This window comes from Anoplopoma fimbria, chromosome 5 (genome assembly GCF_027596085.1).
Source record: "Anoplopoma fimbria isolate UVic2021 breed Golden Eagle Sablefish chromosome 5, Afim_UVic_2022, whole genome shotgun sequence".
Taxonomy (NCBI): Eukaryota; Metazoa; Chordata; class Actinopteri; order Perciformes; family Anoplopomatidae; genus Anoplopoma; species Anoplopoma fimbria.
Genome location: NC_072453.1, coordinates 8929863 through 8945761, shown reverse-complemented (window position 1 = coordinate 8945761; position 15899 = coordinate 8929863). Strand labels below are relative to the sequence as shown.

Sequence of the window (15899 nt, the reverse complement as noted above, 5' to 3'; positions counted from 1 at the left end):
GAAATAATTGCATTTTTATGCAGCAACGGTTATGCAGATACGATTGATTATGTCATCATAACCCTGTAGAATTTGTATTTTATGGGCTGCACCACATTTGCTGTTGTTTTACTTGTGAAGTAAGCAATTTGTCTAGTTATGGTGCTAAACTGTTGTCTGGTTGCAGACTCCAGTGATAGAAAAACACACACGACAAGTTATATAACTGCATGTGGTTCGACCTAAATGAACACATTTACATTTAGAGTGCCTGCCGTAAGCAGGGAGGGCTTTTTTCATTTTCTGTACGAAGTCGACGCTGCTGATGCAATGTCTATTTGAGGAGCAAACAACCCTTTTCCATTTAGCAGAACACCTCTCTCTGCTCAGTTTAACAGTAAATGTTCGCAACAAGGGCAAAAACCCCTGAGGAGTTCCAAGACTCCTCATACCACCGAGCATCGGAGGAGCTCTCACAACCCGTGTTCTAAGTAGCAGGAAAGCATTGCCATCTGCTTCATTACAGCAGCTGTACTTAGGCATTCTGTTTTCAGGAAGATTGCAGCAACACATGCCTCTAATTGAAAAAAAAAAAGGCTTGAAATAATAGAAAACAATCCAGAGTTGTGCAAATGAGCAAAAGGTCTTCCCACATGGGGATTTTGCCATTTCAGGAGTCAATATTGTGATTCTATCGATTGATTTTCCAAATTTAAAAAAGGCACATGCTATATTTACAGAGTCACAGGTGTTGCAGCTCCAACTCCAAACAGCCAACATCTGCACCTGCTCTCCCTTAAATAATCAACACCTGTCTCTTTGGGAATCGGCCCTGTACAAACTGCCGCCTGCGAGTAAGTCAACAGCGACGTGGCAGCCTGCAGCCTTCAGTAACAGCTGCTCGCTAAAAGGATGCAGGAGTTCTAGACAGGCACGTGTGTCAGGAGAGGGAAGACAAAGTCAAACTGCATTTCCATCAATTTCTGTACTGGAAAAACTAGATTTACCCTCTGCCAACCTGTCAAGTTGCAGTTTACATCCATGTCTGTCTAAAATGTCATCACTTCACCACAGGATGTGTTGAATTTCAGCATTCCTGCACCAAGAATACCTTTTATATCAGCTTTGTATTAAACTTGCAGAAAAACACAGTACCACGTGATAATCGTTGTGACATTACTTGATTAAGGTAAGAAGAAAACATTGTGGTTTGTGTTCAAATAGTAATTACGGTTAATAAAAACAACTGCTCTTAATAGACTTTCTTATGTGACAAGTAACTTTTTTGTTTTTACACGAACAGTGGCCTCCTGGGTGAAAGTCCTGTGTTTGTTTGACACTTCTACCACCACTCCATCTGGAGGACTTTCTTCCTTGTTTCACTCGTTATTATACCACGTAACTTTTTAACAACCGTCACTTTCTCTGACCGAATGCAAAGACGTCCACAGTAAACGTATCCGTGGTTTACAGAGACTTACAATGCAGATGTTTTTTTCCGTTGCGACTGGTCTGCTCTTGATTCAACTTTCCTTGAATCAAAGCTCTCAGGAGCTTCAGTTTTAACTCCAACATCACAGAAGATTTTCTCTTTCCCCTACCGACAGTATCCCTCATAGACCATGAGGCAGCAACAGCTTGAATCTTTTTTGGAATTGTCAGCAGCCTCTCTGATAACTTTTTGTCATTTGAAGCTTTTCGTTCTTTCTACTTTCAGACAAGAAACAAGTACTTCTGATACTCTCTCTCTCTCTCTCTCTCTCTCTCTCTCTCTTGTTGTAAACAGCACAGCTTGTTAAAAGTCCTCATGCACCTGAAGTAAAACTGGGCAGCACTATCTGAGGGGAGAGTGGGTACATTACACCATATAATTCCTAGAATAAGTGGAACACCACACTCTCATGATAATAAGAAGAACCTCCAGGATTTTTTTTTTTTTACTTTAATCCTCTTTTGTTCTTAATTTCAGCAATTTATCTCTCCCTTGCTCTTTGCATCATTATCTCCCTTTACTCCCTAATTTCTCTTCCCCTCTCTGGGCCTCACACGGCATCTTTCCGCCCGTTTAACTCCTTCTTTCCACTTATTTCTTCCATTTTTCCTCGCTTTCTGTCCTCCCACGCTATATCGTTACGCTTCCTTCCCCCTCTGAATATGTGTCCGTTGGCCCAGCTAGGAGGTGGATTTCTGCCTCACCTCCTCCCTCATCCAACCGAAAAGTAGTCCGATTTCCGCCACCAAGCAAACAGGCCTGGCTGCGCTGAAATGTAACTTTGTTATCTAAAATTACATCCAGAGTAACATTATGAAGAGTGAGATAAGACCTGTGCAGCTCATTTTCTCTGTTCCCAATATCTGAACCCTCATGACCCTCTGGATGAGCTCTGAACTCCCTCTGAAGAGACAATTTTTCATTCAAAGTAGCTGAATTGATTTCACCCATAATTCTAATATTCTTTTACTTAATTAATATAAAACAATACAAAAATGTGTAGTATGATCGTTAATGAACTGCTGTCTAAAGCAAGCCCAAGAAAGATATACACCCAACCACTTATGAGTTTGCCTTTGCCTTTATATACTTTTACTTAACTTTTTACAACCATATTTTCATCTGTGTTTGTGTATCTATCTATCTATCTATCTATCTATCTATCTATCTATCTATCTATCTATCTATCTATCTATCTATCTATCTATCTATCTATCTATCTATCTATCTATCTATCTATCTATCTATCTATCTATCTATCTATATATTACTCCCCAATAAGCCTTCATCTACTACATAACTGTCCACATATATCATTTCACATGTTATATTCTATTTTCCTTTCTTCTTTTTTTGTGCTTTTCTTTATATGATATTTAATGAGCATTGTTGCAGGCTGATTAACATTTGGCTCTCTTCATGTGACAATAAATAAAAAAAAGTAGGGCCCATTCAGCAGCTTAGCTTCCTATAACCCCGGGACATACATGTTTGTTGACAAATTTGCCTAAAAAATGTGCCGGGATCCTATTAAAATGCGGTGAAATCAGGTAACAGTTTGAATCCAAAAGCCTGTGACCTTTCCTCATTATCCAGATACGCATGTACAGCCCGTTGTTATTACCAGGTGTAAGTGGGTTCCATTGTTACTTTAAAGGTCTGTGTTTGCTCCTGTGAGAGATTAAACCGTTTCAACAAGAGCTTATGTGTGCAGAACCCTTTTTATAGCCGCTCCGTTTGCTCCCGGGGCTCCTAACGGTTGTTGCTCTAAATTATTTTTACTTAAAAATGAGTTATTTCTCCTGTTTATTCCCCCGCCGGTCCATGATCAAAGCCCACCAAAGCTTTCTCTCCTTTTATCTTTGTGTACACTCTCCCTGCCTCCATTATGCTAAGGGTGGACGGCTCACCACCTTTTTTTGAGAGACTAATAAATCAAAAAAACAAGCTGGCCTCATCCTTGGTGGCACTTGAGACCTTCTGTCTGATACCAACAAGGACAACAAATATAACAGGTCTAAAGAAATGCTAATATTTGACTTTGTGATTCGGCGTTGAAGTGAGAGCTCTTCACCTTGATCTCGTAGATCTTGAGCTTCCTCTTGATGCTGGTGTTCTCGCGCTCCAGCAGGGCCAGCCTGGTCTTGATGTCCTGGTAGGCCGAGATGAGGGCGAAGTGGGAGGTAGAGTAGACGTCGTCGGGGGCAGCGGCGAGGAGTGCCACGCCACGCCGCCGCAGCCGTCCTCCTTCAGGCCCCCGCCGTCGCCGCCGCCTCCTCCCAGCAGCCCCAGCTCCCCTCCGCCGAACATAGATTGCATCGCTCAGGGCCTCAACCTGCGGACAGACGGTTATTTGCTCGTGAATTATTAAATCACCAGATTGCTTCCATTCAATTAAATGTACCTACCAAGAAATAAAAACAGCATTTCATAATCCCGGCAGGGGTCAACTATCGGTGCCCCTGCAGCAGCACTAAAAAACATCAAGCTGGCGGCTACTCGCAACAAACAAAACAGAACAAAGCGGCAGTCGGTCGAATTTCTGGCACACACAGTGTAAAATATTCAAAAGCAGAGTGAGTACACAGAGAGAGCGAGAGAGAGAGAGAGAGAGAGACGGGATGCAGACGCTGTTGGTCCATGTGAAATTTTAAGATGACTCAGTGAATAATTGTACAATCATCAGACAAATCCCTGAGTCACATGATCACATTGAGTTTGTTTACGTGCACAGGTTTGAACCATGTTTGTGACATTTACATTGAAACAAAGTGAGATCTGATTCATTCATCTCCCGGTTTCAGGAAGTTTTTTTGTTCAGACCGAAGCTGAAGAGAACTTTAGAGGCAGAGTGACGACGCATCATAGATGGGGATTAGTCCAAAAAAGTGAAGTGAAGACATAGTGGGAAAATGTTTTCTAACGCTTCGGGTTTATGACTCCCAATTCAGGAATGTAAAGAAGACAATAACAGAAAGAATTAGAGTCCTGGTAAAGTTCTGAGAGTCAATGCTGAGCTGTTGCCAACTATAGAAAATGTCTATAAAGTTATTGCATTGTCGTCAATAAAGCGCTACGGTTCCCAAATATTTTCCAAACCACAGCACCCCTCCGCGCAGATTCTTTTTTTAATGGCACTTAGCTTTTAGAGAACTCTTCTGCGTCTCTTGAGGACTGAGATGTATCGGCGTTTCTTTGAGTCTATTTACAGAGGTACAGATCTCCACATCACTCCCATCTGACGATCACTTTCTCCCACTGTTGTGGTTCTAGAAAACTCTGAGTGAGTGAGTGAGACCAACCAACCACAACAAGTTAAACGGAACAAAAGAAGTGAAGTTGCAGGCGGACAGCTGAACAAAGGGCTGAAACTCGCTGTGAAGCTCCGTATGAGCCGAGGATTCAGGTGATAATTACCTGTTGGAAAGTTATACAATAATAATATTTTACAACTATGGGAATTATTAAACACTATGATCCTGGAGAAACAAAAGTCAGCAAGTGACATAGCAATTATCAGGTATTATGATACTTAATCTTACAAGTCATTATAAACCACTTTATCATTTTGCAAATTTCCCCTCTGTGGGACTAATAAAGGATTATCTTATCCGATTATCTTATCTTTATGATGTGTTATCATTGTTTTTAAAACATTATGAATATTTATGAGTGCTTATAACAATAATTTGTTATAATGCATTATAGACATGGGTGTCATAGAAAGTGTGAAAGAAGCTTTGTCTATTATAATAAAAATAAAAAAAGTATTTGCAGCCAATGAAGTAAACATATTTGGAATTTTGAGGAGTGACGTAGAGACGCCGTAAACATCGCTAGTAGCAGCAGTGACCTGTCAATCACACTAAGCCCCGCCCTAAAGCATACACTGCTTTATGGTCTTTTTGACTCTAAATGGACCATAATTTACTAAATGAACATCATGCTGTATTGAAGGAGACTTGAAACTAGAGATTGAGACCATGAACTCATGTTTACAATGTTTACAAAAGGGAATAAATCAAGAAAGTCATTTTCTCATAGACTTCTTTACAACCAGAGGAGTCGCCCCCTGATGGACAGTAGAGAGAATGCAGCTTTAAGACATGAAGCATTGGCTTTACTCTGCAGAACCAGAGGTTTCCACTTGATCATAACCAAGATACTTGTGTCTATGCAAACGTATGGATTTTCTCTAGCTGCTCCAATACCATTATCCTTCATTTTCATCACTCTTTTTTGTTAATAACAACAGGTCTCTTTTTTTTTGCTGAGAGCTGTCCTACAGGTGCATGAGTAACCAGTGCATTACGGTAGCTGATATGTAAATCAGACTCACATTAGAGTCTGGTTCGTGCTCTTGTTCCATTTCACAGTACTTAAAGAAACATGAGCTGAGAAAGCCCTCCGCTCTCTTTGATCTGCGTGATGAATGAGCCGGGTAGTTAGCTGACCATGCTACAGCCTTGGCCCGCCCCCACCTTCCCCTAAAGACTGCTGTCAAAAGTGATGAATGGCGCCTGTGATGTCACCGCCCTCCTTATTATGCAGCCACAAAAGGGGGGAACATTTGCTCAAAAGTCACAGTAGACGATGTAGCTGTGGAACACGGAGGACGGGTTTTGATTTACGGGTGCTGATGGAGTTACACAACAGTGATTTGATGCACACTGCGATGGATGCCTTCCTGACTCCCAGCGCTGCCTTGTGAGTCAGCGATTGCCTACTGAGCTATTTTCATCTGCTCCCTTCCTCCACGGTTGCTATTTTCCTTGTGTTTTAAGAGAGAGCGGGGATAAAGCCTCAGCCAATCTAACGGCGCTTTTCCTCGCTGGTCTAACAGGATGATCCAAAAGCACTCCCACGTGCACACAAACACACGTCCGTGCACATGTTGCCAAAAAAAAAAATACACAGAGGAACAGTTGCAAAAAGACAAAATGCATGTGTGGACCAGTCTGTTCTGGTCACCTGAAGCATGGAGACAGGTGTGTACGCTGAGATGATATCATGGTCCTGTGATGTTTAAGAGTTGCTATAAAAAAAAACTGAAACGTTGCTGCTGACTGTACCCACTAGAAAAAAATAAACAATAATGGAACATGTTTATTAAAAAGGCTGAGCTTTCACCTTGCTCTTATGTAGTGACCACATTTCCATAAAAATCTCCTACGGACGCGGCGTTCACCGTTCGCCGTCCGCCTACATTCAGGCTCGAGCACATAATTATCCGTAGACCAAAAATCTGATGAAATCGCCAAGTGGATGTTATGATTCAATTGCCTGCGGAGCACCTTTTCACAGGCTGCATGATAATAACAGACTCAATTCCATAAAGCAGGGTTTCCCAAACATTATTTTTTCAAGGGATCCGATTTTTACAAAATCCAGAGAAAAGCTAATTTGTGCGTAAAAGAACTTTACTGTTAATCATCTTATATTATCTGAAATAGGTACACCAATTAGAAGAAAGGTTGTTTTATAGATGTGTTATTGAAACATGTTAAATACTTAATAAATGCAAAGACCAATTAAATGCTTTTTAAGTCCTCTAATTGTTTAAACAAATGGAATCTACTCTTTCATATTAGATTTAATGTTCTAAATAGGCTACAATTATCATAACAATACAATCATTCATATGAATAGAATGTCAACTTCTATGTGAATTAGAATTTTGACATGAATTGCACGTGATGTTTGTCAACTTAAAAGATCATTTTTCAAGTAAAGAAAGCTTTGCTACAACAAACCGACGACTTTCTTGACGTCCAAACATAGACTTAGGCTTTGAAGCCTCAAGTTCTTATTTGTTATTAGTTGCATTTTTTTTTTAATACGTGTGGCTAAGAAACAGTATTTGATGCGGATCAGACATGTCTGGCTAATAACTGATCCTTTTAATAAGGTCAGTGCACATGGTCGATACAGATCCAGTACAGTGGATAAGTGCATCAATACCTCCCTACCTGTCTCTCTCTCTCTCACACACACACACACACACCCACACCCACACACACACACACACACACACACACACACACACACACACCCACACCCACACACACACACACACACACACATATACAGAGCACTGTTCCTGCTTGCATTGCTGCAGCCATGTCCTTGTACTGACACACGCACATACTAAAACACGCACACACACTTTCTGTGCACCGGCTCATTTCCCACACACATTTATGTGCATGTGCTCACATGTCCGCATCGATATACGCACAAACTCGCACACAATCAAACGCTACCTGCCGGCATGTTAATAGGTTCTCAGTGTGTGTTGGACCGACCATCTCCGTGAGAACGAAGCTCTTGCAGAGGAAACAGGTGCAGCAGCGCGTTGCTAGGCATTATGGGAGCATTTGCCCGGGACTCTCCACTAACAGACATACTGTCTGAGTCAGAGGTGCCAAACGTTCGGCCCGTGGGGATCACAGGGTGGCGTTGAGAAGAGCTGGACTGTTTAACAGTGCCAGACAGAGAGGAGAGAGTAAATAAAAGGACGGGACGGAGGAAGGGGGGTGAAAAGGGAGAAAAAAGGTACCGCGGGGTTTGATGGTGAAAGAGAGAAAAGAACACTTTGAGCTGCAGACAGAGAGGGAAGTGGTCGCATCTCCCTTATTCAGGATCCAACATTAAAACCACACACTGTGCAGACTCTCTCCTCCTCTGTTTCCCTTTTTGGTCCTGGTTCTGTTATCACAGCAAAACCCAGCCCCAACCCAGCTGGCGTGATTTCTGCTGCTCTTATATATTTATGCTCCGGGATGCAACAGAGACACAGAAATAATTATGCTATGTTTACACAGCACGCAACAAAGCAACAAAACGGCCAAGCAGGGCAGATTTATGATGGAATACATTTCTTTTTTTCCTCAAAGAGTCCTTTAATCAATAGAATAAAATAAAATAAATTATTTACATTTTTGCACCTCTGGTTCTCTCGTCTTGAATTCAAAGCGTATTTTGAATGCGTTTGTCGTTTGATGCCTGCACAAAGGATTTTAACGTTTTGATCTACGATACAAAATAGGTCAGTAAATAGCCTTGTGCTAAATTTAGAAACTTTAATGATTCTTAATAATGGCTGTTGCTAACAAGTGTCAAAAAGAGACAACTTAAACATTATCACTAGAACACTAGTCATCCTTTAGCTTGGTTGTGTGGACCGTGGTTTAGTTGCTTTATAGCCTAACATTAGTTTTTACTTCTGCTGATTGTATTCACGCTTCAAAAATCATAAAAATTGGGTTTATTTGTTAAGATTACCTTGCTGAACAAAACTTTGAAGTATCATAAATGTTTAGAGCCTATTTTCTGCAATAATCCCAAATCCAATGGGAAAAAATGTGCTTTTTGTCGAGAGAACCAGTGCAATGCTTACTCGCTTAAAATACGTCCTCCCTGCAGCACTTTATTCACAGAACCTTGAATATACACAAGCTTTATGGTGGAGAAGAAATGAATAACGTATGATTACATAACTTGTTACCAAAGAAAGAGCCATAAAGCAGGAACCAGAACAGAATGCATCAATATTAACATCTGTAAGAAGAGATCTGCTCCTTTAAGTCTACATCTGGCAACTGTTATCTAACTTGACCTCACTAAGAGAGAAAGAACAATCATGTTGCTTCAGCCCTCAAAGGCTCCTAAAAATATGACTTGCAGTATTTACAGAGAGCACCAGCTCTGGGGTTTGATAGGCTTATGATTGTTTTTAAATGGATGATGGATCAACCCATCATAGAATACCCTGCTGGATACTCCAGCTGTTGTGCATCACGTTTAATCGAGGAGACATCAATATTACAAATTCGCTTTTGAAGTTCAGTATAGAGTCTAATATTTCCAAATATTATTAATATATTGCTAAATGTTTGGAGAACCAAACATACAATCAGTTTAACAAGTAAGGATGAAAATAAATGCAATTCTGAATTTCCTAACGGGTGATAGAGCGATTTATAGGCTACAATAGAGAAATATTTATATAATGATTAATATTTTGTGTTGTTTAATTTGCTGAGGATGACCAGGTGTGTAGATTTACTTCAGAACACTTGATGATGAGCAATAACAACCTCAGTTGGACTTCTAATAGTTACATATGTAGAACAAGCTCTGCATAAAAGGTCATTTGAAAGAAATATGTGTGACTCTGTGGAACACTGAAAAAGAAATAAAAGAAAGGCTTGGTGAAAAAGATATGTTTTTAGGTGCTGGTTGAAAGTGTCAACAGCCTAGACGTCAATGTGACAACATTTGATTCAGACTTGATAGTAAATGTCAGCAGGTCCGACCTCGTCAGATCTCTACTCATTCAAACAGGAGACCTGCACGTAAATTTGTGATGCTTAAACCTCTGGAGAGGAAAGGAAAGAAATGGGTGACGAAGAGGAAGAGGATGGTAGTCTCTGTGGAACAACGTACGCCATGTGGGCCTCCGGTAATGTATGACTTCTTGTGGTAATCCCTGTAATGAACTGGTCTCGGAGCGGAGTGTATACGATCTCTCTTCTACAGTCTCGGTCGGGGCCCCCGAGAGCCTCAGCAAATGAGCCCAGAGGTCCAGGAGATGGAGTGGATAGTGCGTGATGGGGAAGGAGGAGGAGGAGCCGGAGGAGGGATATTTCGGGTAGAGGAGCAGAGAGCAAGAGAGGGATCGAGGAAGGGGAGCTGTGTGTGTGTGTGTGTGTGTGTGTGTGTGTGTGTGTGTGTGTGTGTGTGTGTGTGTGTGTGTGTGTGTGTGTGTGTGTGTGTGTGTGTGTGTGTGTGTGATGAATGCCTCATTTCTGTGCTGCCACTGAGAGGAGCTCAGACAAAATGGATGTTCCTGTGTCCCCGTTCTTTATTTCATCCAGTCAGAGACCACGTTTAACCATCTATCAGGGGCCAGTGCACTGTCCTTATGGGAGTGTGTGAGCTGGTCGATGTAGTAGGAGATATAATCTGTTTCAGTTATTCCCATAGACTGGGTCGTGACCAGGCAGCACCTCGAGTTCTGCCGAGTGAAGCCAATGCAGAAGTGTTAAAATTGTAAACATGAGTTTATGGTCTCAATCTCTAGTTTCAAGTCTTTTTCTATACAGTATGATATTCATCCAGTAAATTATGGTCCATTTAGAGTCAAATAGACCAGAAAGCAGGGTATGCTTTAGGGTGGGGCTACTTTGTGATTGACAGATCGCTACCGAGGTGTTAAAACCTGCCACACAGAGTTCAGTCATCACTGGTGATGATGGACAGGCCAGTGTTGTCGGGTTAGTGTTGTGGGTAAACACCTCTGATAGCTGTCAGACCTGGGTCAAAGGGTGATAACAGCATTTGACCCAGGCTACTACTAGAGTATAGAGTGAAATGTTTTTTTTTTAATCGTGTCACAAGGTCTTATTTTCTAGTATCTTGATTTGTGAAAGTTTCCCTAATCTGTTAAATAAATATATATATTTTTAAGTCTATGTAATAAAAGAAAACAAAATGCGACAGAGTAAAAGTTTAGACAAAATAAATGATTTGTGTTCACACCCGTTGAGCCATGTCCTTCCTGGTAACCGGCCTAATAACTCCATCTGGTACTCCAGACCGGTTCAAACCAATGCCAAGACATCTCAGCACTAAACTAATACTATTTGATTCAGATACCTTGAGAAGTTTTCCTTCTCACCTGCCTGCATGTGTCAAGTACACAGAGTAAACATGCAGTGCTTGAACTAGTGTAGAGCACCGGCATGTTCACCTTGTGCAGTTATTCACTACATTATTATTTACTGCAGCCTCTTTCTATGCGATATATACAGCATGGGATCTTGTTTAGTTGGACCCAATACTTTCTAAGAACCGAGCAAAATGTATCCGTAGCTTTGAATATTCATCTGTTCAGTATTTACAGCTTGAATTAAATACTTGCTGAGATTTTCTAGGCTTGCTTATGTGTTGAGCAAATATTTCCTGATTTAACCCCGGAACACTACTCTTAATTTAGACTTTATTTCATTAAGGCAATGCTTCTTTTTTTATATATATATTTTTAATTTAAAGGGATAATTCAGGTCTTTTGTACCTTCGAATATTGCTTTGCTCCCATGCTGGTACTCAGATTTGTTTCTATGAACTGGGGGCCATCCACTGGGCCCAAAATCAACACCCATCCCTCGTTCTTAATTATTTCATTATGTTGGTCTAGACTCTTCTTCTTCTTTGCCTCCTCTGGCACATTTTTGGCCGCATTTCTTGGTGCTATTAGTGGTCAAAAATTCCCCGGACACTTTTAAAGTTACTTAATGTTACAACTCCGTCTGAGTATATGATGTCAGTGTCCTTCATAGCCGCTCCACCTCTGATTTGTATTCTTAAATTCATCATTCTTGAACATGATTGACACCTCTGAATCATTCATGTGCATGCAAACATATGCAGACGACTGGCACCTTTTTAATTCTAATTCAAGTGTTGACTCTGTAACATTTACCATATATTGTACCAAATGAATGACGTGTTGGTAACACCAATAGCAGCTGAAATGTAAATTCAGGCCCAGACAAAATAGTTGAATTGAACTAAATTAAAATAAATAATTAAATGATGTTACATGAATAATCTCAGTAATGTTTAATAACAGAATAATGTAACAAACTAATAAAAAAAACATTGGTCTATAATACATTACAAACACTTTTCTTACGTGTTATATTTCGCTTTTGCACTGTAAATTATAGTTATAAGACCTTATACATATTCATAATTCTTTGTAACAACACTCATAATTATTAAGCATTTTTATAATGAAGGTCAAGTATTACTTTACATTACATTACAGTCATTTAGCAGATGCTTTTATCCAAAGCGACTTACAATCAGTAGTATATTACATATCATTCACCCATTCACACACTGATGACAGGCTACCATGCAAGGTGCCACCATCAGACTCTAACTAACATTCATCATCCAGTCCACACCGATGGCAAGCCTTCGGGAGCAACTTGGGGTTAAGTGTCTTGCCCAAGGACACATCGACTGCCGAAGCCGGGTATCGAACCACCGATCCTCTGAATGGAGAACTACCTTGCTCTCCACTACGCCACAGCCGTCATAATGATTCATAATTGCTGGTCACTCACTGACTTTCTTTGCAAGGATCATAGTATATTATAATTTCCATAATTGTAACATATTATAATTATTTCACAAAGCATTATAATGTGATAATAAATTAGTCTAAGTGTTATTGTGGGATTTAATCTTATTTGTTTCTTCTCTTTCGTGATGTCAAAGCTGAGATGAAGCTCTGGGTTCCGTATAATGAAGCTGCTGTTGCTGTGAGGCGTTCAGACTCAGTTACCTACAAGACATCGTGTACTCTCAAAACACATACTGTACTATACACACAGCTCAGCCCAGCACCCACGCCACGTGCCACTGCTGTCCATGTCCACAATACACACACACACACACACACACACACACACACACACACACACACACACACACACACACACACACACACACACACACACACACACACACACACACACACACACAAACTATACAAAGCACTTATACAACGCCTGTCAGCACAGGAGAAAAACACCAACCTCTAACAAATGCCTCGCTGTGCCGCGCCATACCGCGCCATGATTCATCACTCGGGGAATCAGCCGTGTAGGCAGGCGGACATAGTGTGTGTGTGTGTGTGTGTGTGTGTGTGTGTGTGTGTGTGTGTGTGTGTGTGTGTGTGTGTGTGTGTGTGTGTGTGTGTGTGTGTGTGTGTGTGTGTGTGTGTGTGTGTGTGAGAGAGTGACAGTAAGGCATCTGCCGTTCAGGAGATTGATGGCAGGGGCAGGATGGAGACAATGAGCTGTATTGCTGTATTTTTTTGTCGCCCTTTCTCCCTTCTTTGTCTCCTCTCTCATCTTTCTTTCCGCCAGAGGAAGAGTATCAAACCATCAATCCCTCCCCTGCCTCTTTTTAACCCTTCTACCACCACTGCCTCTCCCTCTCTGTCATTCATCCATCTTGGTATTCTACTGCACAAAAGTTCATCACAGCTCTGCTGAGTGGAGGGAGCAAAAAGAAAAAACCCTCTTATCTTGACTTTGAATGAGAACTTTCCCCATAAAAAGACATTAATCCCCTCATTATTACTACAACCAATCCAATACTTTCATTCCCTCATTCTGACATCTGAGTCAAAGTCGAGCTAAGCTGCAGCCCAGAAAGCAAAGAGCAGAGAGAAAAGGACGGAGAGGACCAGATAAGAAGCCCACCCTCCACTTACCAACCTCACTTAGCCTCCCTAATCAACCACAGCTACATGAGCGGTCCTGAACACATGCGGTGAACATGCAATACACACATACATGTTGACGGGGTGAGTGAGTTGGATGACTCATGAGCACTACTGTGTTTCCCAGAGAAACTAAGCTTGTAATTTGGTCTCAGCTGTCGAAAAGCGCATTAAGAAAGAGAGTGAGGTGCTTTCACACAATGCACAGTTGGTACGCCAGCAGGACGGAGTGAAAGATGGCTGATCAGGACAGAAGAGACACAGAATGTGGTGAGAGGAGAAAGGGAGAGAGCTGGGGATGCCGTCAGCTCAACTTATACTCACACAATGGTTTGTATGATATCCTATAAAAAGTTACTCCTTGTATTTTGTGCATTTAACTATAAACGTCCAGCAACACGTGTCAATTTCTGCTTGTTGCATGCATACAGTCTTTTCAAAATAAACCTCCGTCTTTGCAGGAAACTCAGGTAAGTTTAGGCAACAAAACTACTAAGTTTTAGGTTTAGGAAAAGATCATTGTTTGGGTTAAAATAACCACAGAAGTGCCGTTACTGAAGTACGTAAGTTACTTGACAAAAATTGTAACTTCTCGTTTCACGTGGGGAACAAATTTCAATCATCTGGTTGAAAGATCTCTGTTTGTTGAACCCACACACCTCCCCTCTCGCCCGACTGGTGTGTGATTTAGTTCTTTATACGTCCTAGTTCAAGATTACGTGGATAACATACAACAAACTAATCATGGGATATCTACGAATTACAGCACATTATTTTTTTGTAGGTGTTGCTACAAGTTAGCTGTAGAGCTGTGCACCTGGACATAGTGGATCATTTAGTTGCTAAAGAGCAGCATCAGGAGTTAGTAACAATCATTGACTGTTTATAAGAAGTGGACGTAGTCACGGTGATATGATTTTGAAGCATTTTTACCGACACCATCTTGTTTTTTTAGCAACCAGAAGTGACACTAGAGGTGGATCTAAGTTCAACCAAAGATGCCCAATAACAAAGATTACAACGCATAATAAGCTCAGCTAATGGTCTGAAATGGTATGCACTTCCTGTCTTCTATAAGGGGGCGTGGTCATGGCGTGTTAACCTCGCCCCCCACCTCGTTAGAAGTGTTGTGTAGTTGGATGAAAGCCGACTGGGTTATATTCCATATTTAGCATTACAAAAATGAGTTAGCTAGGGCGGTAGTGAACGTCCAAGGTAATGCATAATGTGAAGCTATTCACATGTGCAGTGTGGTTCTGGTTTGTGGTTTGGGTCTAGTGATGCAGCATTTTGTTTTCATAACCCGCTGCGAGGGAGGATCAGGTGGTGAGGAAGAAGATGTTCTGAAGCAAAGTGTTACAGCGTGCTTTGACTTCACAGCCTTAACTTGGAGAACGGTATCAATCTGATCCCATCTCACACACACACACACACACACACACTCCGCCTCATGGTAAATTCATACATTAATGCCAGCCAGAGACCTTGACAGCTGGAGTGGCTCGAATCATTCCAGCTCCAGTGGTCCCGACTCGTTCTCGTACTCGACTCACACTCTTTTCTTGTTCCCCCGGCATCTAAGGACTCGTGTGCTTCACAGAACATCACATCCTCCTCCAATGTGTCTGTTCTGCTGTCATGCACTGACTAAAAGACTGATAGTCAGACACACAGGGTCTGCACACACACACACACACACACACACACACACACACACACACACACACACACACACACACACACACACACACACACACACAGCTATGAATGACCAAAATTATGCAACCAAAGATGCATGAAATGAGGATTAATAAATATAGAGCGTTTCGCTACACTATCAAATGTATAAAAAACAAATTATGTCCAAAATTATTTTAAGATTTCAATTTCATCCCTATTCAAAGCAATTTAATTGCTCTCAAGAGGAAATTTCTTGAAGACACCAGATGCATGCTAAACGCACAAAATTTAAAAAAAGCATACGTAACAGACATACGCACACAGATGCGTCATAAAATGCAAAGCATAACGTGGTTTTATGCAGACATGGGCTCATCCAAATAGAGCCGGGGCCTATCGTTATACAAAATAATAATAATCTTTATGTAAAAAAATATAATAATC

At 41.1% G+C, this 15899-nt stretch overlaps 1 protein-coding gene across 1 annotated transcript in view; it reads right to left on the bottom strand.

Annotated features, from left to right (window-relative positions):
• tbkbp1 (TBK1 binding protein 1) overlaps nucleotides 1–3790 on the bottom strand; it is a 28310-nt gene extending 24520 nt beyond the window's left edge. The window contains 2 exon segments of the mRNA XM_054599394.1: nucleotides 3546–3674; nucleotides 3677–3790. Coding sequence (XP_054455369.1) covers nucleotides 3546–3674; nucleotides 3677–3790 — 243 coding nt within the window.
• Between the last annotated feature and the right edge of the window lie 12109 nt (nucleotides 3791–15899).